The sequence below is a fragment of the Eucyclogobius newberryi genome, unplaced genomic scaffold (genome assembly GCF_026437365.1).
Source record: "Eucyclogobius newberryi isolate DKJ021-1_F unplaced genomic scaffold, fEucNew1.0.hap1 SCAF_3, whole genome shotgun sequence".
NCBI lineage: Eukaryota > Metazoa > Chordata > Actinopteri > Gobiiformes > Gobiidae > Eucyclogobius > Eucyclogobius newberryi.
In genome coordinates, this window is record NW_027315945.1 from 11,810,553 (window position 1) to 11,837,507 (window position 26,955).

The 26,955-nt window shown below is 40.1% G+C and overlaps 2 protein-coding genes across 3 annotated transcripts; one reads left to right on the forward strand and one right to left on the reverse strand.

Annotated features, from left to right (window-relative positions):
• Nucleotides 1–319: 319 nt before the first annotated feature.
• etfb (electron transfer flavoprotein subunit beta) lies at nucleotides 320–6,733 on the reverse strand. The gene is made up of 7 exons (XM_072460715.1): nucleotides 6,574–6,733; nucleotides 5,095–5,253; nucleotides 3,207–3,365; nucleotides 3,060–3,122; nucleotides 1,898–2,056; nucleotides 1,613–1,822; nucleotides 320–680 (listed from the first exon to the last, which is right to left on the reverse strand). The coding sequence occupies exons 1-6, from the start codon at nucleotides 6,625–6,627 to the stop codon at nucleotides 1,652–1,654; spliced, it is 765 nt and encodes a 254-aa protein (XP_072316816.1). The 5' UTR covers nucleotides 6,628–6,733; the 3' UTR covers nucleotides 320–680; nucleotides 1,613–1,651.
• Nucleotides 6,734–7,419: 686 nt separating this feature from the next.
• On the forward strand, nucleotides 7,420–26,695 carry usf2l (upstream transcription factor 2, c-fos interacting-like). Of its 2 annotated transcripts, XM_072460549.1 has the most exons (10): nucleotides 7,420–7,639; nucleotides 8,003–8,037; nucleotides 8,177–8,265; nucleotides 9,035–9,154; nucleotides 11,189–11,345; nucleotides 12,946–13,033; nucleotides 21,758–21,816; nucleotides 22,081–22,175; nucleotides 22,912–23,040; nucleotides 26,585–26,695. In XM_072460549.1, exons 1-10 carry the CDS (start codon nucleotides 7,605–7,607, stop codon nucleotides 26,672–26,674), a joined length of 897 nt encoding a protein of 298 aa, XP_072316650.1. In that variant the 5' UTR covers nucleotides 7,420–7,604; the 3' UTR covers nucleotides 26,675–26,695. The 2 variants fall into 2 exon arrangements, with proteins under 2 accessions (XP_072316650.1, XP_072316651.1); XM_072460550.1 differs by lacking the exons at nucleotides 7,420–7,639; nucleotides 8,003–8,037; nucleotides 8,177–8,265 and adding an exon at nucleotides 8,765–8,943.
• The last annotated feature ends 260 nt before the right edge of the window (nucleotides 26,696–26,955 follow it).

Sequence of the window (26,955 nt, forward strand, 5' to 3'; positions counted from 1 at the left end):
CTTGTAAAGTGCCACAAAATCCCACTCTTTTCCTAATTGGCACCCGCCAAGTGCGTCTTGTCCATGGATCTGTCTTGTCCCGTTTGCGCAGCAGACGTAACCGGACAGGTGCACGCGCGCGCGACAAACGTGTACGTCAGGTAGACCCCGCCCTCTTTACATCAGGGAGGAAAACCAGGAACGCCAAACTATTGCTGTCGAGTTTGACATGCATTTCACTGTTCAAACATCTAACAATGACCTGGGTTTATAGCCTTGGTTTTAAAAATATTTTATTCACCGTTTCACAAGATACAAAAAACACACAACAATCTCAAAATGGTTAATAAAAACTGTTTATTTATCGTTGTGATATTACACTGTACAATCACTGGAGATCTGAGGCGCTTAAGGTAAAACTTCCCCGTTTTTTGTACTGAGAGACACAACCCATTCATTTAAATTCTTTTGGATATGTTCAGGTTTATATTTACAAAAGGCATGCACATAGAAAGTACCTCTTTACATGTATGACCACAGATAAACAGGTTAACAGACATTTTTGGATAGAGTTATTGCCTAAAGTCAGCATGATGGAATCCAGTTAAGCCCATCCTTGTAATGGAAGTCCGCGGCAACACGGTGGTCCTCCTTTGACTGTCTGGACCTGCTGCTGGACAGTGTTTCTCAGCACTCCGGCTCTGAAATGGAGGATTACACACAAACACAAGTTAGTCCTCTGGCTACGATTACTAAAGCATTTGTTCATGAAGTAGTGGAACAACGAGATAACTGAACAGAGATGAGATTATAAACAAACGCTGCAATTAAAATGGCTAATTGCTTTGCCGGAAAACGTACTGCATTTCCACAAAGAAATATTGATTAAATAATGTGCTGTACAATGTCAAGCCTGTAGGCCCGTTTTAGCTGATGTTTCAAGTCTTTAAACTAAAGTGTATACATGTTTCATCATTTGTGCTGCCAATGCACAATTTAAATTTGAAGAAGAGATTACCCAGATGATAATAATCTGTAAAGAATATTGGCTATAGTGAACTTGAATTTACAAAGAGAAGCATTACTAGACTTGATTCTTGCAATAATTAGCCATATCTGCTGAATTAAAAAAGCTCTTTATGAATGATAATAAATTATGCCATCAACAATATAATTTCTACCGTAAAAGGGTAAAAAGATGTTAAAATGATTCAAATTAAATTCTGATATTATACAAAATAAAAATCACCAATACCAAAATTATTATTTGGTTAGGTGAAGAGCATACAAATTCTGAATTATAGTTGTAAATTATATTTTAATAAAATTGTAAATGGCTGAATAATTTGTGAAAAATATCCAACCAAATGTTCTGAAAAGGATTGCAATTAGATACGAGTTTTAATAATCCAATTGTGTTTGATTTTCACGTTTTAAATGCGTCCTGGAGAATTGACAAACTGACCATCTATGCATTTCGGAACATTTGAGCACAAATCTAAGCTAAAGTTTGATCAGTTTTTATGCCAAATAAGACCGGATATTTTGTTGTTGCAGCCTTTACGATTTACCAACCGTGTCCATTCAAATGTTGTGATTAATCTTGCTGCCTTAACTGTAAAGCCCTCCTCACCGTTGTGTTTCTTGGCTCCGCTGCGTGTTCTTGTCCAGTCTATATCCTCCCCGTGTCTTTGAGTTTCAACACCAGGTCGTCCACGGTCTCCACCTTTACTCCCGCCTCTCTCACTGCAGGCTCTTCTACATTGAGCACCTCCAGCCTCGAGGTCAAGTCCACCCCGAGGTCTGCGGCGCTCATGCAGGCGATCTTCTTTTTCTTGGCTTTCTGAATAACAGAACGGTGTATAGTTATAACGACAGAGATGATGTTTATGTGGTAGTTGGCTGGAATGTGGCGTACCATGATGTTAGGCAGCGTTGCATATCTGGGCGTGTTGAGTCTCAGGTCTGCCGTCACCACAGCCGGCATATTGATTTGAATGGTTTCCAGGCCACCGTCGATTTCTCTCACCACCTTAAGGTTGCCTCCTTCATATGTCAGTTCTGAGGCAAACGTTCCCTATAATAGACATTTAAATAAAGATGGTCAGTGCCTTAAAAACAAAAGGCGGATAGTACACAATTACATTTAAGAACTTGTACTTTTCAGATTAGTTTTCATACATAATACTTTTACTCCTCGTTGTATTAGTAATATTTAGTTTGAAGTAAGAGTACTTTTTTGTTATTCTTCCCACTGCAAGTAAATCTTGCATAATGTGACAAAAGCTTCATGCGCGTTTCTTGCCGCGTTCCTTCAGATTTGTGCATCGTTTAACGTTCTGGGCTTCCAATTAATTTATTACTTCAAATTAGAAATCAGATCTTTACTCTTCCTTGAGTAGTAGTACTGTATCCTCAAATCCTACCCTTACAAGTAATTTCTTGAATCACTACGTCATACATGAACTTATAGTTATAGAGTAATATTATTTTGAAGTTACGTTACTCTTGAGTACATTATTGGCTACATTCGCCACCTCTGCTTAAACGTGTTTTATTTGACTTTCATTGACAACGTGTCATTTCAGGCCATTAACCATCCTTTTACCACCATCTACTGGCTAAAATGAGTAGTACACAAACACATTACACAACAAGAGATAAAATAAATAAATCATATCCATTTAGTAAAAGACATCTCGTTAACTCAAAAGAAAACATTTGGAAACTCAATTACAATTGTGTTGTACAATTTGCATAGTGACTTCATCGCACCAGGCAACCTTTGACCTCAATACAGGCTCAACAGGAGTTCTATCGGCTCGAGCTGGCCTAAACAGGCCTCGTCTATCACAGTTCACCACGGGTCTAAAAGCGATAGTCATGTAACTCACCTGACAGGAGGAACATTTTCAATTCTCATGTCAATTCAATTCATTCATGTCCTCCGCAGGGAGGACATATTTGGAACCATAATTACTTTACTGAAACATGTAGTCCTCCAGAGCTGATGTTCGTTATAAAACATGCATAAATGATTTAAAGTTTTCAAAATAAGATTAACAAGGGGAAAATCTCACCTGAGGCCAGTCCAAAAGGGCCGCTGTCATCTGACCCGTCTGGTTACAGTCATCGTCAATTGCCTGAGACAGTAAAAATCATCAACAATTGTCGAATATGTACAATAACAAACAAAGATTCAAACTTAATCTAAATCAAATCTTTACCTGTTTTCCAAGGATTATGAGCTGAGCCTCCTCCTTCTTGGCGAGAGCAGCAAAGATCTTTGACACCTGCAGAGGTCCGAGGGTTTCATAGTCTTTGCCCATGACTTGTACGTGGATCCCTCTGTCTGCTCCCATGGCCAGCGCAGTACGGATCGTCTCCTGGACGGGAGAAACACCATAGTAGTAAACATCATTTTCAGTGTCAGAATAGGGATCCAAAGAGAATCTCCATTTTTTCAACACATTTCTTTTAACATTCTATTTCACTATTTTTTCTCATTTATTTCTCATTCACACATTCATCACATTTACAGTCCAGTTCAGTAGTCTGTTTTGATGTCAGTGATAATTAATAGACATACTCATTATTCAATAAATAACAATATTTTTGGGACTGAGTGTATGCATTTTGTTCTACTATTTATTTATTGGCCGTGGCTGCAGAGGCGCGGTGAAATAGCCCAGCAGTTTCAGGAGCCGCGGCACGGCCATATAGCCTCATGGCTAACCCTAACCCTTACACTAACCCTTACCCTAACCCTTACCCTAACCCTTACCCTAACCCTTACCCTAACCCTTACCCTAACCCTTACCCTAACCCTTACCCTAACCCTTACCCTAACCCTTACCCTAACCCTAACCCTAACCCTTACCCTAACCCTTACCCTAACCCTTACCCTAACCCTTACCCTAACCCTTACCCTAACCCTTACCCTAACCCTTACCCTAACCCTTACCCTAACCCTAACCCTTACCCTAACCCTTACCCTAACCCTTACCCTAACCCTAACCCTTACCCTAACCCTAACCCTTACCCTAACCCTTACCCTGACCCGGCGTGGTCAAATAGCCCAGCAGTTTCAGGACCCGCGGCACAAAATAGCCTAGCAGTTTCGGGAGCGCGCCACGGCTCTGTAGACACTCCCTTATTTATTCATTCCAGCTGTAGTTGTACATTTAGAAAAGGGTTTACTGGAATTATCCTTAAGGTTATGGTCACAGCAGCATAAAAAAAAAGTTTCAATATTAATCATTTATCAAGATGTTTTCTGCAATAAAACACACGTGCTATTTTTTTTTTGTTATGTACAAGTTGATTGGACAGCTCCCATCCTAAAGCCCTATCCGGACGGGATTAGTTTTATCTCGGGACCTCTGGTAAATTGTAATAATTACGAACATCGTCTGTGTTTCTAGTCCCGAGCGAATCGTCCATTTCTGTGAAATTGTCTGTAAAAATTCCCCCATATTTTACCTACAGCTCACTTCTAATTCTGGCCGTTTTAGTCCGTGCCTTGAAGCATAATATATTGATTTAAAATGCCTATTTTATGTCCAAATCTGAACAACATTCAAATTAATAATTTGCTAAGGAATCTTCTTTTTTTCCCTTCTACATCTAAAAAGTATAAGAGACACAAAACAAACTGCGGAAAAAACTTGTCCCTCGGAAGTAAAACCCCGTTGTCCTGGCAACTGAGGACAGAGCCTCTTTAAAAAAACTAGCAACAGTAAAAAGGAGGGAATTACTGACATTGGTGATCCCATGCAAATGCTCACAATTATTTATTTATTTATTTTTTTAAATTACACACAGACATCATGGGGTTATTCAAATTTTACATTTGTCCTGAGATAAAACTAATCCCGTCCGGCTAGGGCTTAAGTTTCCATATATCATGAAAATAAAGGGTAATTTGACATTAAAAATCACTCAGGGGCGCCATTTAATACGATCTAATCAATGAAACAGATGGGATAATGTATGACACGAGTTCATTAGCTGATTGTTTTCCCCTTTAGTCACCTTTTAAATGCTCAAGGGAGTCTTGCCCTTATTAAGTGTCCACAATAACCGAAAGTGACAGAGATAAAGTGAAGAGCCCACCTGTGCCTGCTGAGGCCCACAGCTGACAGCCACCACTTCTTTAATGAGCTTCTTCTCCTTCAGTTTGACCGCTTCCTCCACAGCGATCTCACAAAAGGGGTTCATCGAGTGCTTAACGCCATCTGTAACCACTCCACTTTTGTCTGGCTTCACTCGGATCTAAGGGGAATACAATTAAATTAAAGTAGCACATCAGTATCAAGGGAATACACAGAAAATGCAGAGTTCAGTTGGTTAAATATGTTTGTATTAGGGCTGAGAGATTTGGCAAAATATCTAAATATAATTACAATATTCAAGATTAGATTTGATGTTTAATTTTTTGATAGTTGGATTCTGTTACAGTGCACATTTTAAACATGTCTAGGAGCCTAAACATTAGAGAGAAGCCTTAAAAAAATGCTATATATATGCATATTATATACAGGATATTTTCTTAAATATTTGCAGTCAATTTCAATTCTACAGCACTATTCTGTACACGTTGTTTGCTGGGCTTTGTCACACAAACTAAAAAACTGTAAATAATATGTTTGTTTTGTACCTGTAACACAAAAGATAGGCCTACATGTTTCAACTGGTTTGGGAAACGCTTGTAAAAAAACATGACATCCATGTATGGCATTCACTGGCAACCGCAACAAATAAGGGTGGGCAATATTGTCAATCTAAATATATATATATATTTTTAAGGATCCTGATAACTATCGTCAATTCAACAGAAATGTGTTAAAAACGCATCTTTAAAATTAATAGTTCAGGCATAATTATCAGACAAATGTGAAATGTCTGTCGTTAAATCAGCTGTTTAGTAGTATTTTCCACTATCTACTATACACTCAACATTCACACATTATTATCCAAGTTCTAATGTATTGCCCACCTTTAGTTGCAAAAAGAAATATATATTTAATCACTGTAGGTATAATGTAGTTTCGGTGTAAAATAAAATATTGTAAAGCTTATAATAAATACAGCTAGATGTAAAAATGAGTAGAGCGGTCCAACAGGCTATCAGCGTGAGGTCAAGCCAGGTGTTGAACAAGGCAACACTGTCCCAATCCTGCTGGGGGCAGCTGCAGCGGGACGGATCCACATTTGGGCTTTGACAGAAAAAACACACCACAATGTCGGAGAGTAAAGGACTTTACTATTGCACCACTGTCACAATCATTTCATTGTATGTCATTGTCATTCAACCCATTCAGAATATTTGTTTTCCAGACAAAATTATTTTCATTATTTTATAGGGATTACAAGTTAGTAAACTAGTAAAAAGCAATCTGATCTAGCATAATCACGATTTAAAATGCCTTTTAATCTGAGCGAGAAGCAAAGTAGATGTCAAACAGGTGAACTGATAGTGGCGTTTAGCACGTTAGCATCTGTTAGCATAACTCGGAAAATTAGGTGAATCAATTCAACACTCGCATGTAAAATCAAAATACAACACATGGTAGAGAAGCTTAACACGTATACCTTGACTGCATAATCAATCACACGCTTGACCCCCACAAGAACACGGCCAGACATGTTGTAGCAGCCAACGGTACAGTCACCGCAATGAACCTTCACCCAAGAAGGACGCGACGGACAGTTTTCAATGTAACACTAGTGTGGACAATACAGGCACCGCCCACAATTTTAGCCAATCAGTAGTGAACATGAAAGCACGCTCCGCTCTCTGATTGGCCACACTACATTTCAATCATAATGTAGCCTGTTTGTCAGAATGGGACATACAATTTATTATCACTATTATGCATTATGAACGTCACAAAATGGTTTGATATCGTCTAAATAAAATCAAAGGCGACATTTTATGTAGGCCCCCACTTAGTATAATCAGTTATAATTAGGGGTTAAAATTTACCCACGCGAGTCGTAACAACACAATACTTGTCAAAGGTTCCGCAGAGTGTAGGGCAAAGTTTGCGTTGATTTAATAATGCATTGATCCCACTTTTAATCAGCCCGTTTTCTTCAAAAGTGTGGAAACACACATGGCATATTCTTGAACGTTAAATGTCAAATTACTATTATTATTATTATTATTATTATTATTATTATTATTATTATTATTATTATTATTATTATTAATGGTAGTGTAGTGGAAGCACAGGCAAAACTCATTTTACGGCTTCACATTTCATTCAAGTTCTGTTGTTATAATTGTAATACCTTTACCGAAATGATAAGAACTACTGAAGGAGACATGAGATTATAAGGGCCATACACTGTTGGGAGGAAAAGTTTGAGAAGCGTGTGGAATTAATCAGATTTCCCGTGTTGAGCCGTGGGTCAGTCGCTTCCCCGGCACCAGCGCAGACAGAGCTCAGAGCGCAGCGGCTTCCTCCATTTTCTCTGAGCCTGAGCTTCGTCCTCAGCGGTCCTCACCTCTCCTCACGTGTCCTGGGCTGTCTCTCTCACATGACCCGAGTGTTTGTTCCCGTGATCAGCGCCTCCATCTCCGCCTGTGTCACCGAATAGTACTTTCTCTTCTCAGCCTGATGGATATGCTTGAACAGAGTCTGGACAGCACAAGGTAACACGGTCAGAGGCTAACTTCTGTTAGCTTTAGCCACATGCTAATGACAGCTGTACGAAGAAGCTAAACTGTCAAAAAGTAAGTTTGACCAACTTTATAAAACATTTATAATACTTTTGCTCACAATCGAACGGATCAAACATGTGCACTAATGTATCATAATGCACCATCTCTTCTCAAATTGATTACACACAAACATAAGTTAGCACGGGGAGACTTTAATTGACTGAATAATAACAACTGTCATCTAACATGGGTAAAGTGAGGACACGTTACAATTCAATGCATGATTGCATTTATGTGTCCATTAATTTCCCTGAACGTACCTTTTTATATTTAAAACTTTAATCGTCTTTGCAGTCAAGATAAACACGAAGAGCTGACCCAAACTGAAGGTGAGAAACTACATTAAAGTAATCATGTTATCAATAAAATAAAATCATTCATATTGGTTTTGAATATGACCTGAATACATGTTTGGAACCTCTTGATACTTATTTCATATTTTACTGTGTTTTTTATCTTCTTCCTCAGAGGCAGCAGGAGACGAAGTCGCTGTCCCACAGGCTGCAGCTTTTGGTGACCATAACATACAATATCAGTTTCGCACGGAAGGTGGGCAGGTATGTATCTGCGCCTATGTCCTGATAGTATTACATCCACTCTGATAGTGTGCAAGAGAAGTCTGCTTGTGTGCAACTCGAGAACTGTTTGTGTGAAGGTGTTTTTAATGCTTCAAGCCACGTGCTCCTCTTGCAAAGCCACACAAGTCAGGAGGTTAGCGGTCTTGAAGTCGCCTCAAGGTTTGTGTGCTTTTCTGGTCTCATGATTGACCAGTGACTTTGTCCAGAGTGTCTCCTGACCCCCAAACATATATGTAAAGGTGGCTACATAATACCATACATACACCATATAAAATAGAGCAAGTATTGTCAAAGTTTGTACCCAAAGTTTGCAATCGTCAATACAATTAAGTCAGTTATCCATGTTGCTTATTTGGGCTGTAAACAAGGCAAGTGTGGGCGATCATGTGATTTCAGTCTGGTCTATGATTGGCACGAGGCCCCTGTCACATGTCTGTCAGGAGGAGAGTCACATGATGGGAAGATACAAATACGGATTCTTGGGACAAACAGGCTCATTTTCAACCACATATTTCATCAAATTAAATCAGGCACATTCTAAAGAGTAAGCATTTGGAGTTGTGCGGTGAGACGTTAACAGTGCTGAGACCAGGAGGGGTGTTTTAGTACTTGTAGGTCGGTTGCGGAGCGAAAATGATTAACAAATCCACAAGCCAGGTAAGATGTGGATGCTAGGATGTGCTATTGCTAGGACGTTCTATTGTGCTCTCTTTCACTGTCAAATGAAAACCTTTTGTCTGTGTTTTAGGTAACTTACCGCGTAGTCCAGGTGACAGACCAGCACCTGGAAGGTAGAGATGAAGGGGGAGGAGCCGTGAGTGTGGTGTCCACAGCCGCTTTCTCAGGAGTACCTCAGGCCGTCGCTCAGGTAATGGCTTTTAAAATATAGCTTTTGTTAATGATCTACTAAATGCTGTCGCCGTGGATGCCTCAATTAAGTTGAAGCATGTTCCCTTTTGTCATTGACATTGTCTTGAACAAGTTGTTTGTTGATATTCTTTGGCGAAGCAGCTTATCTTTTTAACAAACACAATAATTTTGTTTGCCCCAAATACTGTTTTTGTCTAATTGTGTTTTCTGTATTGTTAATTAATTCTTAAATGCTTTTGTTAGAGCTGTTGAGCAACTAAAAACAACTCATCACCCATGACTTCAACTTGAAAACATGAACTGAAGTAGTGATCTGAAGTTTGTTTATTAAGAATGAAAGGAGTTGGACACAATTGCCATTCATTTACGCATTATTTGGATTATATTTTTTAAGATTGCAATATCAACATGGCTCCAAATTAGATTGACATTCAGAGTTAGACAGACACTGATGTCAATCCAACAGAAAATATGTCTTTTAAATGTATTAGTTGAGGTTTGATTATCAGTTGAAAATTAGCTCTGGCTATAATCTTTGTGTGCATCACATCGGCTGCAAGCTTTGTTTGTAACTATGTATGATTGCATTGTCCCTGTCAAATAAATAAATAAAAAATAAAAAGATAAAAACTTTTGTGATTTTTTTTTCATTCTATTTCATTCCTCAAATGTGGAATGAAATGGAATGGGGGGAAAAAATCACAAAAGTGCAGAAATATCACATATCAAGTTATTGTTTTACATTTATTTTTTATCAGCTCTTTTTGAAATCTTAAAATATGTAAACTATGGCTATTTAATTTTTCAGGGGGCCAGATTATTCAGAGGGCTATTGTCTGGGAGCCGGACTGCAAAACCGCATTCCAATTGTATGTTTTATATCCAACTACTCGAAATGATGAGAAATTAAGAAAAGGCATGAAATATCAATATTGCTCTGTTTCATAAAAACAGGACTAAGAAAAGACAGCATTGTTCAATAACCAGACATGAAACAGAACAGATCATGACAGTAGATCATGGTCTAGACAGGTTTAAACGAAGACTAAACCTACTGTAGGTCTACATTTGGATTACAACTGGTGTAAACCACATCTTGAACAGGAACATTCATTATACAGTACTATCCAAATGTTGATATGTTGCCCTCTAGTTAACGTGGGGGTGTCACAATTTTAGTGTTATGATTATTCACAATTATTGAGACTGTGACCCTTGTTGTGAAACAGTGCATTCCCGTCAACTGTTCCTCAAGTTTGTGACCGGGTTCGTAAAACTGAACTTTCTGAAAGACAAAATAAAGTTAAATGTGACAAAAACTGCCAGATAAAATGAAGTTAATTACATTTTGACTAAATATTTAACAAAAAATACATAATTCTGCTTCTAAAATTGTCCCGATTATTATTTTCTTTGTTCTTATAATTACAAATATAATGTGACATGAATAATAATGATTAACCTAATAATCTTGACATCCTGTCCTGCACCTCAATGGAAAACATACTCTGCAAAACTAATGCTTTGAGAAAGTTTTTTTTTTCAATTGTGATTATTTAATTATATACATTTGCTTCAAATCTGCTTTCTAGCAATAAACTGTATTTGTAGGTTTCAGCTTCCCGTTTTACGCAAAATTTTTAAGATTTCTTCCTGTTCTAATATATAAAAATTTGCTTTGATATGTTAATTGCTTTGGCAGCAGTCCTAATTTCCTCCTTCCCTCCATCATTATATCCACGTTCTAAAAAAATCAACACAACGACCTAAAAGCAGAGAAGCATCACCTGAGATTAAACATGTCTTTTTTCGCATGGTTCGCCTGCCCACCTTGTTAACAGCATCACAGTTTTCTACAGTCCCTCTTCATTAGTTTGGCCCAGCTGTCAGACGGCCCTCCGTGCTGCTCCGAGAGGGGTGGTGGCGGTAGAGAGGGAGGGGGGGACACCAGTCTGCAGCCTGACACGACTCACGCAGTGACAGAGGTGTGTGCGCTGACTCCCCGCTGCTCTCTCGCACACATCTGTCGCAGGCCGTGATCCAGAACCCTTTCAGTAATGGAGGCAGCCCGGCGGGAGAGGCCGTGGGAGGAGGCGAGACGCGCTTCGCTTACTTCCCCGCGACGACAGTGAGCGACGGGACAGTGTCTGTGCAGGCGGCCGCGGACCCCACACTCACACAGGCGGGGGGTGAGTCTCTGGAGTAGACTTTTTTTTTTTAACCGTAAAGACCGACTGGATTCACAGTAGAAATAAGTCAAACGTTAGTGTGAAGATTAATCACAATTGTTGGCTTTGTTGACTTTGAAGTGCTTAATTTTTCACAAATCTACCTTTATGAAATTAGCCTTTCGGAGTGAAAAAGTAATGACACCAGTTTGACTTTTGACTGAAATGACTCCCAATTATTCTGCATAAATCATGAGTATTGATTAATCCAATAATCTTAACATCTTTATTTGGGAAAGTATCTGATTAGGGTTTGGCAATAAGACAAAAAAAAAACTAATTGCACGATGTGTCAAATGTGTCCCACTAAAAACAAACAAAAATAGCTTTTGATTTTAGATAGGTAGATGAACTTCATTGTTTTCCCCAGCAGGTGGCAGAAATTATTCTATGACTAGACTCAACAGAAACAAAGCATACTATTAATCATTGCCATTTAACAGAAATAAACACTCATGATTATTCCTCCAAAGTCTGAAATCATGATTAAAAAGCTCCAGGCCAATAGGAAATGATGACATCTCCATCTCCATTAAATATGATTAACTGCATAGCCCTCCATACTTCATATGCAGGGTCTCATTTATGAAAACTTAAGAAACTTTGTCTCTGAGCTACCCAATCTACCTCTTCCTCATCTCTGTAAACTTAAATTAAGTTGTCTTTTTATCGATCACAAACTTAACATGGAAAATAACACTTTTTAACATTTGCATTCTTTAATACTTTAATATGTAGTGATACACTTTACTCAAGAACTCTGTCACCAATGATAAATGCCAACATATTTTCCTTTTTTTAATACTTCTTGAGAAAAAATAGTGCTTGCCAGTGAGGATATTATACTGTAGTCTTGTCCTGTTTATGTCATTTCCTTTAGTATTGATATTTGCTCAAAGCTGGACTTCCTTGAACAGTTTTAGAATGATCAGAACTAGTATTAGACCACATAGTGTTCAAACTGTGAGTATTAAAGATCAAACTTATGCCTTTAGTATTGAAACTTTGCAATAAACATCATAGGAATAACAAGGGAACATTAAATTCAACGCATCCAAGACGGCTAAAACAAAATCCCATAGAAATAAGCAACAGGTTAGGATGAATGTTAAAACCCTCAAAGTCTTATTTTAACTTCTCTTCAGTATGCAATCATGTGGGAGTCATTGCACTGATTAGACGAGATATGTCGCTGATGAAAACACTAGAGGGCAACAACAGCAACGCAGCTGAGTTTATTGTGCGTCAACCCTAGTTTTTAGCGAGGATAAGTGCTTTTCTTCATCCCGAGAGCTTAAAGCGGTTCAGGCAGCCGTGACACTCCCCGACCGTGCCGCGCGGCGCTGAATAAAGTCGAGACTCTTTTCCACGCCGCCGTCTCCCGTCTGAAGTGAGCTTGTTTCTGCCACTGAACTGCATCGTAGCGAGGCAGAGTAATGGGAATAGTTGGGCTTTCTCCCAGAGCAACGAGCGTCAACAGAAAGCAGGAGCGAAAAGTTCCAATAAAGAAATGAGTCGGTAGCTGCCGAGTGAGTGAAATCCGTCCGTTTTCTTTCTCCAGGGCAGTTTTACGTCATGATGACCCCCCCTGACGTCATACAAGCCGGTGCACAACGAAGCCTCACCCCTCGGACACAGCAGTATCCCGCGTAAGTATCAAAGTACTCGGGAAGTGTGCAGAGAATGTGGGACGTGGCTTTCATTACAGTCAAATTAAGATGATAAGGATCAATGGGTCCCAATAACAATATGATATATTATATTCAAAAGTATCGAAGATCGGATATCAATAGACACTAAATCAAGTACCAAAACTAGATACTTGAAGTATTGATACAAAGCGTAGCAAAATCTTATTTATGTCATCTTTTCTCCTTAAAACACTTAAATGTTAAATGTATGTACATTAACCTGGCTCTGCCAGATTGATATGTTTTTCACTCTGAATTGAGGTCTGCACAATATCTGTCTGGACAGCTCTGGACAGAACATCATGATAAATATGTCAGCAGAACAAGCTGAAAAATAAACTGCACAGACTTCTTCTCCGTCCTCAAATACACAAAGCGCTTCTACGTGCACATTTTAAAGAAAGAAAATCGCTGTGAATCTGCTAAAACAGGGCAAAGTACGTCTGTTGGCCTCGCCATGTTGGTTTAGGATTGTCCTTTTGACTTCTGCCCAAACCACACTGCTGCGCTGTGATTGGTCCGTCCCACAGCGGCCGGCTCAATCCGAAAAGCAGGAGACGGGTCAGGTGATTCTAAAGAGTTTGTGAACTCACAAATACTGTGAGAATTCATCTGGCTGGCCAGGTTCACATTTTATTTCACATACGCTTATTGTAGTGGATTAATTTCTACATGTGTTGGTTTTGATATTTTATCTAATGTTTGCTTTTTATCTAATGCAATATTTGTACTCAAGTAAGAATAATGTTACTTTAAAATATTATAACTCACGCAATAAGTAATGACCCAAATAATTACTCAAGAGTAAAAAAGAATTTGAAGAAGCTGCTACTAGAATACTGTCTAACAGTTTGGACTTGGGCAGCACAATTTTGATTACTATTTCTGTTATGAACGTAGGATTCTGTTCAGTGTGTGAACAGAAGTAAAGTGAGTGCACATTGTAAACAACTTCAGGGGCATTGACATTTGAAAGAGACTGAAAGCAGTTTTTGGCTGAACTAAAATAAGAATCACATCTATTTCAGAACATGTTTGTGTTTGTCTGTAAAATAGATATTGTGTTCTTTGCAGAGGATGTTCTATTATCTAAAGAACTGCAGCTTTTGTGATTTCATAAATGTGACAACATCAATTTTGTATTGGTGATGATATTTTATGCAGCCCTGGTTTGAGCATCTATTTAAAATGTCATTAATGTTAATGTAATCAAACAGACAAACATTTAATATGTGCCAGCAATTTTCAAAGAGTAAAATCATATCTGAAGGAATAGTGTGAGAAACACAAATGTTCAAATCATTTTAATATTGTTACTTCAAGTATCAAAGTAGAGGTGAAAGATTTGTATAAAAAGTGATATTATCGCAATTGTTTGTTTTGGAGACATGCAAAATTAGTACCGGTAGATTGAGCAAGTTGTCTCTTATTGAATCTATTAAATATTACAATAAGAAAAACAGATTAAAAATAGAGTCGTGTAAACAAATGATACTTGTATGGTCTATTCTTGTTTTGTTACAATACTTGAACCTTAACCAAGACATTTACAGGCACATTTGAGCACAATCCTGAATATTGCCAAGACAAAAAGTAAAAGTATGACATCAGAAATCAACTCGCGTTTCTTCCAAATGTTGGGCGAGTAAATGTAACCTCTGGCTGTGTGCGCTGAAGATTGGAAAGTATAAAAAGCTGTGTTGGGTTGTAACATGATCCCGAGCAGCGGCGCGTCCCGTATGTGTCAGAGTGTTTTCCCGTGCGTTAATACAGCGCTAAAGCTTCTTAAGCCCAGGATTTACGTCGCTTCAGAGGTCAATATTGTTTGCGTCCTCTTTGCCTATTCTTTTACCTCCCCCTTTTTTTTTTTTTATATATAATCCTCTTAGGTGCCGTTTATCCCCATATTTACTACCTGCAACTATTTTAATCACCCATCACAAGGCTCCCATTCGCCGCTCTCCCACTGTGGGCTTCACGCGGCTGATTGCTGTTATTAAGCTTAGCAGCGGGCTCACCTGAGCAGAGACGCAATCATTTTGTTTTTCTTTGGAATTAAATGCTTTAACAATAGTAAAAAGACAGAGCACCCATGCCAGCGGTGGAGTTTAACCTGGAGTTTCTTCTTGACCTCCTTGAAGTGTATTTCAGCTTTTACTTCATGAGAATATCTGTGAAAAAAACCTTTGGACTTTATGCAGTTCATTTAGCTCATTTAGCAGTTTAAAGTGCCTATGACAGGTTTGTACAACTTATTGGACTAAAATGCAGTTAAGATTTTTTTCTTTTTTAATTTAGCTGAAAATTATACACATTTTATCACAGAATAGCTGATTTTTTTAAGGTTTATAATTTCAATCCCTGACCTCACACTAGGAATTTACCCAGTAAACACTGGGCAAAAACTCATCTAATGTATTTATTTTTGACAAATAATATATGAGAGACACTTTAATTAGTTTAATTAATGATTAAAATCTCAAAGTTGTTTATTTTGTGTAAATTATGCAATTACGAATGAGTGTTCCTGGTCTGATGTCACTTCCTGTCATTTCTACAGATTTTTTTAACAGGTATAAATAAAGTCAAAATGAGAAAACTGTAAAAACATGTCATACGCACTTTAAAGGTGTTTTACGTTCCCGCTGTAAAACAGGAGTGGAAAGTAACAGTAATTTTACTATTGTGAATATATCTTTTTAACTTGAATTAGTTCCATTTAAAATCATAGGAATTACTGACTACAGCACAATACTTTTTTGAGTCGATTTTTAAACTTGTAATTAGGGCTGCAAGAACTAACTTGACTAGTCGACTTAACCGCTCTTTACACTGGATGCCACCCTCTTACTTTCTACTTGTATTCTTCGCTTGTCCCGCCTGGCTATTTTGTTGTCGTTGTTGTTGTTGTTGTCAACGTTTTAAAAAAACGGGGAACTTAAGCTTATGATTAATTGGAATGAACAATTTTGAAGAGATAAAATGTCCATGTTATTTTCCATCACAGTTCAGTTCACTGTGCTGATTTTGAACACATCTTTGAGCGGCCCTAGTTATATATGAATAGTGACTGGCGGCAGCACATATGCCGGGCTCCACATGCAGCCGGCCACAGTGTCGTGAGTTCAAATCCCGATTCCAACAATTTACTGCATGTCCTCCCTTCTCTCTCATCCCCATTTCATGCTCTGCTCTCCTGTCTAATTAAGCCTACGGGCCAAATTATCCTTTAAATATATAAATAAAATAGTTGCATAAATGATCTGCGTGCCACACGACTGCACATTTAGATTCGTTGAGTAAAAGAGCTGGCTATGATTTCCCAATGCAGATGAGTAACTGTTTCTAATGCCCATAAAGCTATCCATTTGTCAAACAAATTTTTATGGCCCTTTTTACGGCCTTTTCGCAGCTCAGCCCACGAAGGCGAACACATGACTTCCTCAAAATGAAACGATCAGGCTTTTCAGTGAATCTTCCCATTCTGCAACCGTCTCCGACCCGGCCCTCATTCTTGAGAAACGATTGCGATCATTGGTTCCGCTCCGAGTTAGATAACTGGCCGCGGATCTGCAACACAGGCCTCCATTTAGCTCTTTGAATAATGGCACTTTTATATTTGCAAGCAACTCACCAAAGACACACACACCACCACCACCACGTTATCGCCGCTTCCCTTTTCATCGCTTGCCAGATTCAGGATTGAGTGGATTGGACCGTGGGCTCCTCCGAGGGTTCGAAAGTTCTCCACATCGCAGAGAATTAAGCTGCTTTTGTTGCGGGCAGCCATAGATTCACGCTGGGTTTGGCAGGCTGCCCCGCACTCGAAGAAATTATTGGATGTTTTATTGCATACAGCAGCCGTGAAAAATGAGCTTCGCAGAACAGTCGCTTGGCCAACACTGCGCCTCACACGCTGCCTCTGCGCTAAAAACGGAAATAAAAATGATGGCAAATCGATAACTGAAGGCGAGTTCCTTAGCGCAGTCGACTAACGTCTTGGTCGACGAAAGACATGAATTACTCTGACTATAAAGCGACTCGAAACTGGTAAAAGCTTTCAAAACGTTTCAGTATCTCAAGATTAAAAGCACACGGAAAAAGCAGTTTATTCTGCAAAGTACTCTGAAACTGTATTTATATGTAAGGATTTATATGTCATGATTCAGTCCCACATCTTCAGCTGGTTCACAAATGCTGTTTCGGCTGGAAATAATTGGTCAATACACATTTTGGACGACTAAAACCCTGTTAACTGATTAATTGACTAAACGACTAAAGGCTGACAGTGACGACTCTGTTACTTGTCAAGGATGGAAACCGGAATAGTACAGTATATGACAAAATATATTTCCACCTTTACTATTGGGGAACAGAGTAACAGATCAATGGAGTAATCACAAATTTAGCAAATAAATAGTGATTATCTGGGCTAAACACAGACTTTATGACACACCTCGTGGTTTTACGGCTCTTCTGTGTCTCTCGTTTGACTCTCGTATGACGCAAAATAAATAAAATTACAAGTTTTAAGGTTTATTGTTAAAAAACTAAATGTTTTCCTATCAAGATGTCCTCAAGCGGCATCTTCCTCTACAGGTCAAAGTCAGTAATAGAACATATGGACGAGGCTTTCGCAATCGAGCGGCAGATGGATAAATCTGAAAAATAATTGCCAGATTTCTCGATAAGCAAAATAATCGTTACTTTCAGCATTCATTATTTGACTTCATTTGATTCAACTTGGCAACATAAACCAAAACCATCAAAAGGTTTAAATTGTGACTCGACCTGAAAAAGCCGTGTCTAATGAAGTAAAATATTTCAAATTGAATGGTAGTTTAGCGCAATCGGTAGTTGTTAGCGCACTACATATTCAAACCTTTGTACATTTTGAACAATTTGAGGGTCTTTCCTCTGTCTGAACTCTGAACTAGAGGACGAGAGCAGTCTCCAAGGAGAAAACCTCAAGAAATGTTCTTTTTATATAACGCTGCCTTTTTATAACCAGCTTGAATCATTATTTCACAAGCTTTTCAAAATATTCCTTCGCAAAAACAGATAAATTATATATAAATGAGCTTAATTCTGTCTCAAATTTCTGAGATGTGTTGCTTCAAGTCGAGCTTTTTTGTTGTTTTTTTAAGCTACGATGCGTGGAATTGCGCATCACTCCTATTTTTTTCATGTGTCAAAACTTTGCACAAATTATGTATGGATTTTTAAAGTATTTAAAGCCAGGGAAGGTGACATTTTTTGACGCGTGAGTGAATAGCAAAGTAGCCACCTTATCTGCCGTTTGCAGAGATGAAACCGAGCAGCCACTTTTAAGCTTTTTTTTTTTTTTTTACATTTCTTGGAGCGAATAAACAAGTATTATTATAATGCACGCCGCCAAAATGGCCCCTCACATGTGCTATTCTTTACCGACAATCCCAATCCTTTGTTGTTAGCAAATGTATTTCCATTAGGACTCTGAAAATGAGGTCATTGTTCCTCACTTGGAAACAAATGGCCTTCTCCCGCTGTTATTTTAGAGCCCTGTTCAAAGTGGGATCGGCCGTCTTCACTCTCCCTTCAGGTTTAGCCTAGTTCTGAATGTTTCTAGGTTACTTTTACCAATTTAGTCAGACATTTTTTTTCTTTCCTCTCATTTTTGACCGTGACATGGATTTTAACAGATTTTGATTTTGGGCCGAGGTCAAGCTCAAATATGAATGTTCTTGGGTGGTGGCTTACAACAGTAACAGACAATTTATAAACCTGGTCATTATATATGACCTTTCAAATATAATTTGTACTTATACTTAGGTCATCCTTGCAATTTTGATTATTTTATACTATTATATACTTTTGTAACTGTCTGAACTATTAGTATTATGTATTTATTTGTAATGTTTTGTGATGAATATTTTTTAGTTCGGACCAAACTTAACTTAAATCTAACACTAAAACAGGACTAAAGTAGGCAAATATGTGGAATAAATCATACGTAAACGGTGTACGAACAAGATCTAAACCCGCAAAAAACGGATACATTGCTGAAATCGTACTAAAACTTGCATGAATTGTATCAGATTGAAATGAGAAGTTGCAGAAGTACTACCAGTATTACCAGTATTACAAACACCACAGTTTCACGATTGAGGGTGCTTCAGGGGGGCAAAGTGAGCCCTTTAATTGATCCCTCATAATTCATATACATTTGAAATAGGGCTGGGCAATATGGTAATTAATACATGTTTTGATCGTGATCTCGTTCCCACGACGATCTGTTGAATGCAGCTCCATGCTCAAACTAAGACTCAACAATGCTCTGAGTGACGGGGAGATTTAATCAATTTCAATAAAGCGTAAACTTTCAGAAGTAGATGACTTGAGTTATCTCTGTGAAAGTATTAAGTTTTCATGAATCGTGATCAAATTGAAATCGTAATCTGGCTCCATAAAAATCCTAACACTAATGTTTTGGCACATCGCCCATCCCTAATTTGAAATTTTAATTACTTCATGTAAATAAGAAACTACCAAATGACAAGACTGACTAAATCTGACTAAACAAGTACGTAGATTATGGAATGAAACAAAAGTTGGTCAGAAGTTTTGCCTGTGTCAGTGTCAGCTTTCAGATTGAAACGTGCAGTATATATTTGTTACTTCATATGTCCTGCTCTCACCAGCGTCTGGATAAAGCCCACAGCCGAGGGGACAGTGACTTTGTTCATTTTTTTTTCTCAGATGCTTTTCCTAGGTTAAACCAAAGACGTCCCTGCAGCTCTGCGCCTTTCTTATTCAGTCCACATTTTCCCTTATTGCCGTGTACAGTAAGACTGGGGCTGAATCCATTATGCAGCCAAAAATCCCATTAAGATGTGTTGAGATACAAGTGAGACTCAGCTGGGCTTGGTTTCCTATCTGGGCTGTAGATAGTTTATCGGCTGTGGAGTTGGGTTGATTAGCCACAAATTCACCAGCCCTGAATAAAGACTTCAGGTGCTCAGGGGCCGCGAGCAAGACTTTACAAGAATTATTAACAAGCAGAAAATGTACTTTGGGTTCATTTTGTTTTGTACCACTTTTGCTTTTATGTAAGGGTTTGGTGGTGATGGTGTGTAAAAGTTAGGCAAATATAGCTGTGTCATTGCAGTAAACACAGAAGGACAGTCAATTCAGATGATATTATATTTGACCGTTGGCCAGCTATCTTACAGCTGCTTAATATCTGCTGTGCTAGCTTAGCGCAACCCAAGCTAGGGACAGACAAGTTAGCATTAGCCACCATTTTAAATGACTGAAATATTCAAATAACACAATACTGATAAAGTGAATGGGACACCCAACAAAATGTATGTGAGGCCTGTGTCCTTACATCATTTTCTATTTATGGAACATGGGATGTATAGTGATACATGGGATACATACTAAAAGTTATGGCCCAACTAATAATACAATTACCCTATATTATCACCAACAATTGTTGACTAAAAATACATCTATGTACATAACTACAATTATTATTATTATAACCAGTCTTTGCTGCCAACCCAAAAATCTAATTTGGCATGTATATTGACTGTATTGCTATCAATATTCCTTTTTTTTTTTAAATATCTTTTTATTGTACTATTTTAACATAATTTGGGGATGCACAAAATATCCACACTAGATCTGTTTAGAAGGGATTTTTGTGGAAAAAAAATAACATACAAACCAACATGGATCTGCAAAATTGCCAATACAGCACTTAACCAGAATTAATCGAGGACAAGAATATTACCAACAGGGTCTGAACCAGGACTAACCCAGAATCAAACTAGGAATAACCAGAATTAAACCAAGACAAAACCAGTTCTAAACTAATAACGCAGAATGAAACTAAAATCTATTTTTCAGTACTTGGACGATGGGTCGTGGGCTGGAACAAAACGTTTTGAGGGCCTGACCTAGCCCCGGGTCTCAAGTTGAATAGCCCTGATGTAGTGTGTAGTGGGGGTGAGAGAAGGGAGGACATTTAGCAAATTAACCAAACGATAAACAGAGCCTGGCAGAACAACCAAAGGGCAGAACTACTTTGTCCTTTTCTACTGTATTTGCATTCCAAAACTGGGCAATTTCATCTTTCAATCTCATTTTTACTGCACCACCATTTTAAATTCAAACCTAATGATATGTACGTTGTGTTTTAGGCCAAATCACCCAGCCCTACACTCGATAGTTTTGTTATCACTTGTGACAGAATAAACCCGATTACTTTGCTACAAACGTGATGGCTAATTTATCTTTGACATATGTTTTGTGTAATTGAAAGCATCATGAGGCCAAAAACAACATCCCCAAACCCATCATCTGAGAAACAACTGTTTAACTGCAGAATAAAAAGGCAAACATCCCTCTGGGCCAAATCTTGTTAAAAGGACATTGGGCCAGAATAAAAAAGGTTAGACGAGTCTTTGTAGTATTCCGATAGCGTGACCACGGCACCTCACCGCTCGAATTAGCATGCACACGGAGCCGGCCGCCGCTACAAAGGCCGCTCGTCTTGAAGATAACAAGTTTTCTAAAGCAAAGGATTATAGATTGAGTCAAGCAATTGGACTGGACCGGTGCCAGGGAGCATCCTAGTCAAACACGCAGCGATATACCCAAGTGTGAAGAATGCTTTTATTTCCTTTATGTGGGCAGGAAAATGGACGGACCCCGCATGCCACGAGATGAAAAGAGGAGAGCGCAACATAATGAAGGTGGGTAATTATGTCTGATTGTGTCTTTTGATTCGCACAAAACAATAGAGGGCTTTGTGGAATGACAAGGCACTGGACAATGGACAGTGAAAGCAGGTGTCGTTAATGGGCACTAGAGGTCAGTGTCGGGCTGCGTCAATTAAAAGGTCCCTTTTAGTGGCAGATCAAGCTCTAAGTGAGGGTGAACCAAAACGAAAAGTGTGCTTTAAAATAATGTTATTGCAAGGTCATTCTAATTCTTTCTGTTTTTCATACTTGTAAAAGTTGAAAGACGGAGGAGGGACAAAATTAACAACTGGATCGTGACTTTGTCCAAGATCATCCCAGACTGCACCATGGACAGCACTAAGACTGGAGCTGTAAGTGTTTATTGAACTGTTGACCTTTTAAAACTCTCATCAGAATATAAGAAAATAAACAGTGGAGGTGACCGGAGGGAAAACGATTAACTGATCTTTTTATTATTATTATTATAGATTTTTTTTATATTAAAACATAAAACGCATAACAGACATAGAAAAGGACAAGAGGGCTGAATTAAGAATAAAAAAAATGAATTAGAAATAGATCTCAACTAACCATAAGAAACACAATCATGGGTCCACAGTCGGTCAGATTTGTCCATTTCCAATTTAAGTGTGAATGTCATTTTTTTTTTAGTCAGTCCAGTCCTTGATTGTTGGTGAGGTTTGTGTCAGCCATTTCTTAGTGATGGCTAAGAAATGTTTTTATTATGTAGAGAAAAAAATGTAATACACATTTCTAGTAAGTAAGTCATATATCTATAGATGGAATTAAACATTATTAAGTGATTTTGTCCATTATTTGTCCTGTAAAATCTAAAAATCAGGATTGTGTCAACATAATTTTCTATTAAATAAACAAATAAAGTAAAATGCAATAGTAAATGGCTCTGGTGTCATTTACATGTATCTGAGTGGTTTTCATTTGACAAATCTACCTTCATTTTACATTTTTTGTGATAAAGGATCTTGATATGAACTGTAATATGCAGTAGTTTTGATGCAGTTTGAGGGCTTTCTAATATTATCTTTCGTATTGTATCCTATCCGTGGCATTCTGCTTTACCTCCAGAGCAAAGGGGGCATCCTGTCCAAAGCGTGTGACTACATCCGTGAGCTGAGGCAAAGTAACCAGCAGCTGCAGGAGGCTCTGAAGGAGGTGGAGAGGATACAGGTGGACAACGAGCTCCGCAGACAGCAAGTACGTCTCCCTCCCACTGTTGCTGTCAAGTCTGTGTTACTTCTACCGTGTCAATAATGTTTATGAACCAAATATGAGGACAAACGTTCCGAAAGCTGGTTGGTATAGCAGAAGTTTTGAAGTGGGCAGCCATAGAAAGCTCTGTATGTGCCTGTGAAGATCGCTTCCTCTCAGAACAGTTTGGAGCGTTTAGGATCTTTGCAACACCCCAAACGAGTTTAGACTGCATAAAGCACTGGACCAGTATACACAGGTCGAGAATTAATTACAACAAAGTCACCTTTGACCTCCCCGTGGTCACGTGACACCGGCAGCCCAGTTCCTTGAAACGTTCTCACAAAGCTCGAGAATTCCAAGGGGCCGATGCTCTGGCGGTCATCTGTGACGCCTCCAACACCAGGGACGGATCCCATGCCAGAACCAAAGAACGGGCGTGTGGACGCAAACACCGGGCACCCTTTAGAAACAGGGAAATATCTCGGTTACGGCCAACTGATGGAGAGTGCCCCTGACCAAGGAGCTCCTGCAGGAAAGAGAGCACCATTGACACCGCACAACTGGATCCTTAGCATTAGGAACATGGCGTAGGGAAGAAAATTCCCATGTCAAAAGTCTTACAACATTCCCAACATTGCCCCTGGGGCGAAGGGCGTGCAGTCACTGGATAGGAATCATCAGAGGACCATCCCGAGGAAAGTAGCCACCTGTGATGGCACCAGGGAGCCAAGTTCACCTCATGCCTGAGCACAGTCTCTGTATCTCGAAGAGACTGCTCGCGGTTGGCAGCATAAATTAGCCAGTTGTCCAGATAGGGCAGAATCCTCAACCCCTGAGCCTGCAATGGGGACAGGGTTACTGCAACGTATCTTGCAAACACCAGAGAGGACAGGGAGACTCTGAACTGGAAGAGTTCTCCCCGGAAAGCAAAGCGGAGTAACTTCCAATGTGGAGGTGCAAAGGGGACATGATAATATGCATACTTCTACTGACTTGAACCAGTCGCCTGGGGAGATCGCCTGGAACACTTGTCTGACAGCCAACATCTTTTAAAACATATTTAGACCCCTGAGGTCCAGAACCGGGTGTAAATCGCCCGTCTACCAAAAAATAGATGGACACCCGGTACCAAAAAAGATCAAATAGAAACTCAAATAGAAACGACCATGAGCAGGAGGCCGGCGGCAGAACTGTAAACTATACCTTCGGGAGAGCGTGGCCACAACCCAAATATCCGGGGAGTGAGCCGTCCAGTATTCCAGCTGTCCAGGAGTAAAATGTCCCACCACCTGCCCTACAACCTCATCTGGAAGCCCCTAGACCCCCAGTGGGCTTGTGGGGGCGACGGCCAGGCTGTGAGTACCGGGAAGCAGGGGACAGAAGAAACCCAGGCCTTGGAGTCTGTATGCTGGTGCATACCTCCATGAAGAAACGGGAGGGGCAGCCTGAGCCAGTCGATGAGGACCCCTGCCAACTACTACTGTGTACGGCTAACCTGGGCCGTGCGCTTCAGAGCCTCCAGGGCGGCCGAGCCAAATAGTTCACCAGGAAGAACTGGAACACCCCTCCAGGCCTCAGAGAGCGGAGACTGCGCCAGCCACACTTGGCGTCGAGCTTGCACACGTTGAGAGCAGACACCCTTGTTCCCTTGACATGAGGGCGAAAGCCTGCTAGGAGGCGTCTACCAGCCCATGTGTTGGCTGGTCCACCGAAACCGTCTAAAAAAAAACAGACAGGTCTAACATCAGATGAGACAAGGAGTTTCCAATTCGACCAATACAAGATCCAATGTTATACGCCTTACAAAGCAGGTCGTCTGTAATGTGGCATTGTGGTTGCAGACACCGGGCATTAGTCTGCAAAGTATCCTCTGGATGAACAATGAACGAGACAATGGCCAGCTCCACTGCCGGAATGTGTCCACGGCCAAACTTCTGTGGATCCTGCATCAGTGCTAAGACCCTGCCATCCGAAGTAGGCCTTGAAAATGCCTTTGGGTCTGTCCAACAGGCATGCAGTTCCTTGCTTTATTCCTTAGAGGGAGGAACTGCAAAGTGGGTGCAGACTGATGCTGAAAGAAGGCAGTAGAGGGGCTGCCTCATGCTGTAGAACATTCAGCTTCAAGCGGGCAAGTGCCCTCCGTATAGCAGCTGTGACAGTGTCATCACTGTCGGCCTGAGAGCCGGCAGAGGCCAGTGAGCCAGATTCGGAAATTCTGTAGCTCAGAAGGTCAAAATGAGTGTCTGAAGCCACAGATATGACATTATCATATACTGAGACTGTGTCATGCACGACCACCCGACTGGCATCAGTCTGGAGATTCTGGATAACGGCCTGCATTTGGGCCAGTTCAGATGTCAGCATGCTCACCTGCGCAGCTAATTTCCCAGAGCCCTTATTCTTATATAGCGGACCAGCACCTTGTGTAGCCGTGGACGGCCACTTGCGGCCCCCAGTCTGGCCAGCCGGCAATTGACTCAGAATTGATCACAGGAGCCCAATAGAGTCGGGTCGAGCGGAACGGCACTAGCGACTATAACACAAATAACCAGTACCCCGGTTTTGCAGGGTGCAGCAGGGTCAGATCGAGCCGAATACGCCACCAATGGTGTGCAACCAGCTGAAAACAACGGTTAAAAAACGCAAAATAAAGCAGTTCAGAACTACTAACCCGAACATGGCTATAGTTGATAAAACATAAAAGCCACATGGCTGTAGCTGTAAACCCAAACAAATGGAGCACGGATAAGCACAAAACCGAGTACAGTTGTTTCTGCACTCAAGTACACAGCTATAGTGAAATGCATTAATGGGGTAACTTACCAGTCATAGATAATAACAGAAATATACCTCCTTCTAATTACAACAGGGTTGTTGTTGTTGTTGTTGTTGTTGTTGTGATTAATTCTCGACCTGTGTATGCACAGGGAGGGTCATCCAGTGCTTTATGCACCGCCTCTAGCGGTCAGGAGGAACTAGAACTCCACTCTGCTGTATGAATTTTCATTTCTGAGACAAACCTCCAGAGACGGGAGGCTCTATATCTGATCATCTATGGCAGACAGAGGATCAAAGCATTTGCACTCCTATAATGAGACGTGTTACCTGGAGTCTGTCTGACTGACTGTGGGAATCTTATACACAGGGGTTATGAGAGAACTAAGTGCATGCTAATTCTCTGAAAACTATTGTCAAATCCTGCAGCTCTGAGGCGAAGCTTTCCTTTTGAATCCTAGGCCTGTAAGGCACTGAGAGATATATTCCTGTTCTGATGCTCAAAGCGTCCCATCTCTTCCTCTGCGCGATGGGGAGCCGCTGCATTTGGCTTTCACCCGAGGGAATGTAGCACAGATGACATAGCTCCACACTCACTGGTGGACAGCAGTGTGTCTGAGCGGGGCCACACACAGGCTTTTCTTTAATCTGCAGCCTTCCTACTCTTCAATCTTCAAATGGAAAAAAGTTTCTGCTGCACACTTTGAGGTATATTTAGCAGCCCAGTGCAGTTGTTGATAATTTCTTTCCTCTTTTCCCTTTTGTTCACCAGATCGAGGAGCTGAAGAACGAGAACGCTCTGCTACGCGCTCAGCTCCAGCAGCATGGCATCGAGCTGGTGGGAGGGACGCCCCCTCAGTGACACCCCTCTGACACTTAACACGCCATTAGACGTTGCGAAGGACGCCTGTCTTTGGACGCCTGTCTTTGGACGCCTGTCTTTGGACGCCTGTCTTTGGACGCCTGTCTTTTGTGGAGGACCCTTCAGCGGCCAATTGCGGCTGCACCTTGACCGCCCCAGTCCCGTTGAGATAACCACCCGTTACAACCCAACAAGTGCTACAAGAAACTACCCACTCACCTCCGGCAGAGAGTTGGACTAGCACTAACTCTGCCAAATTCATTTTCGTTTATGTAGCTTTT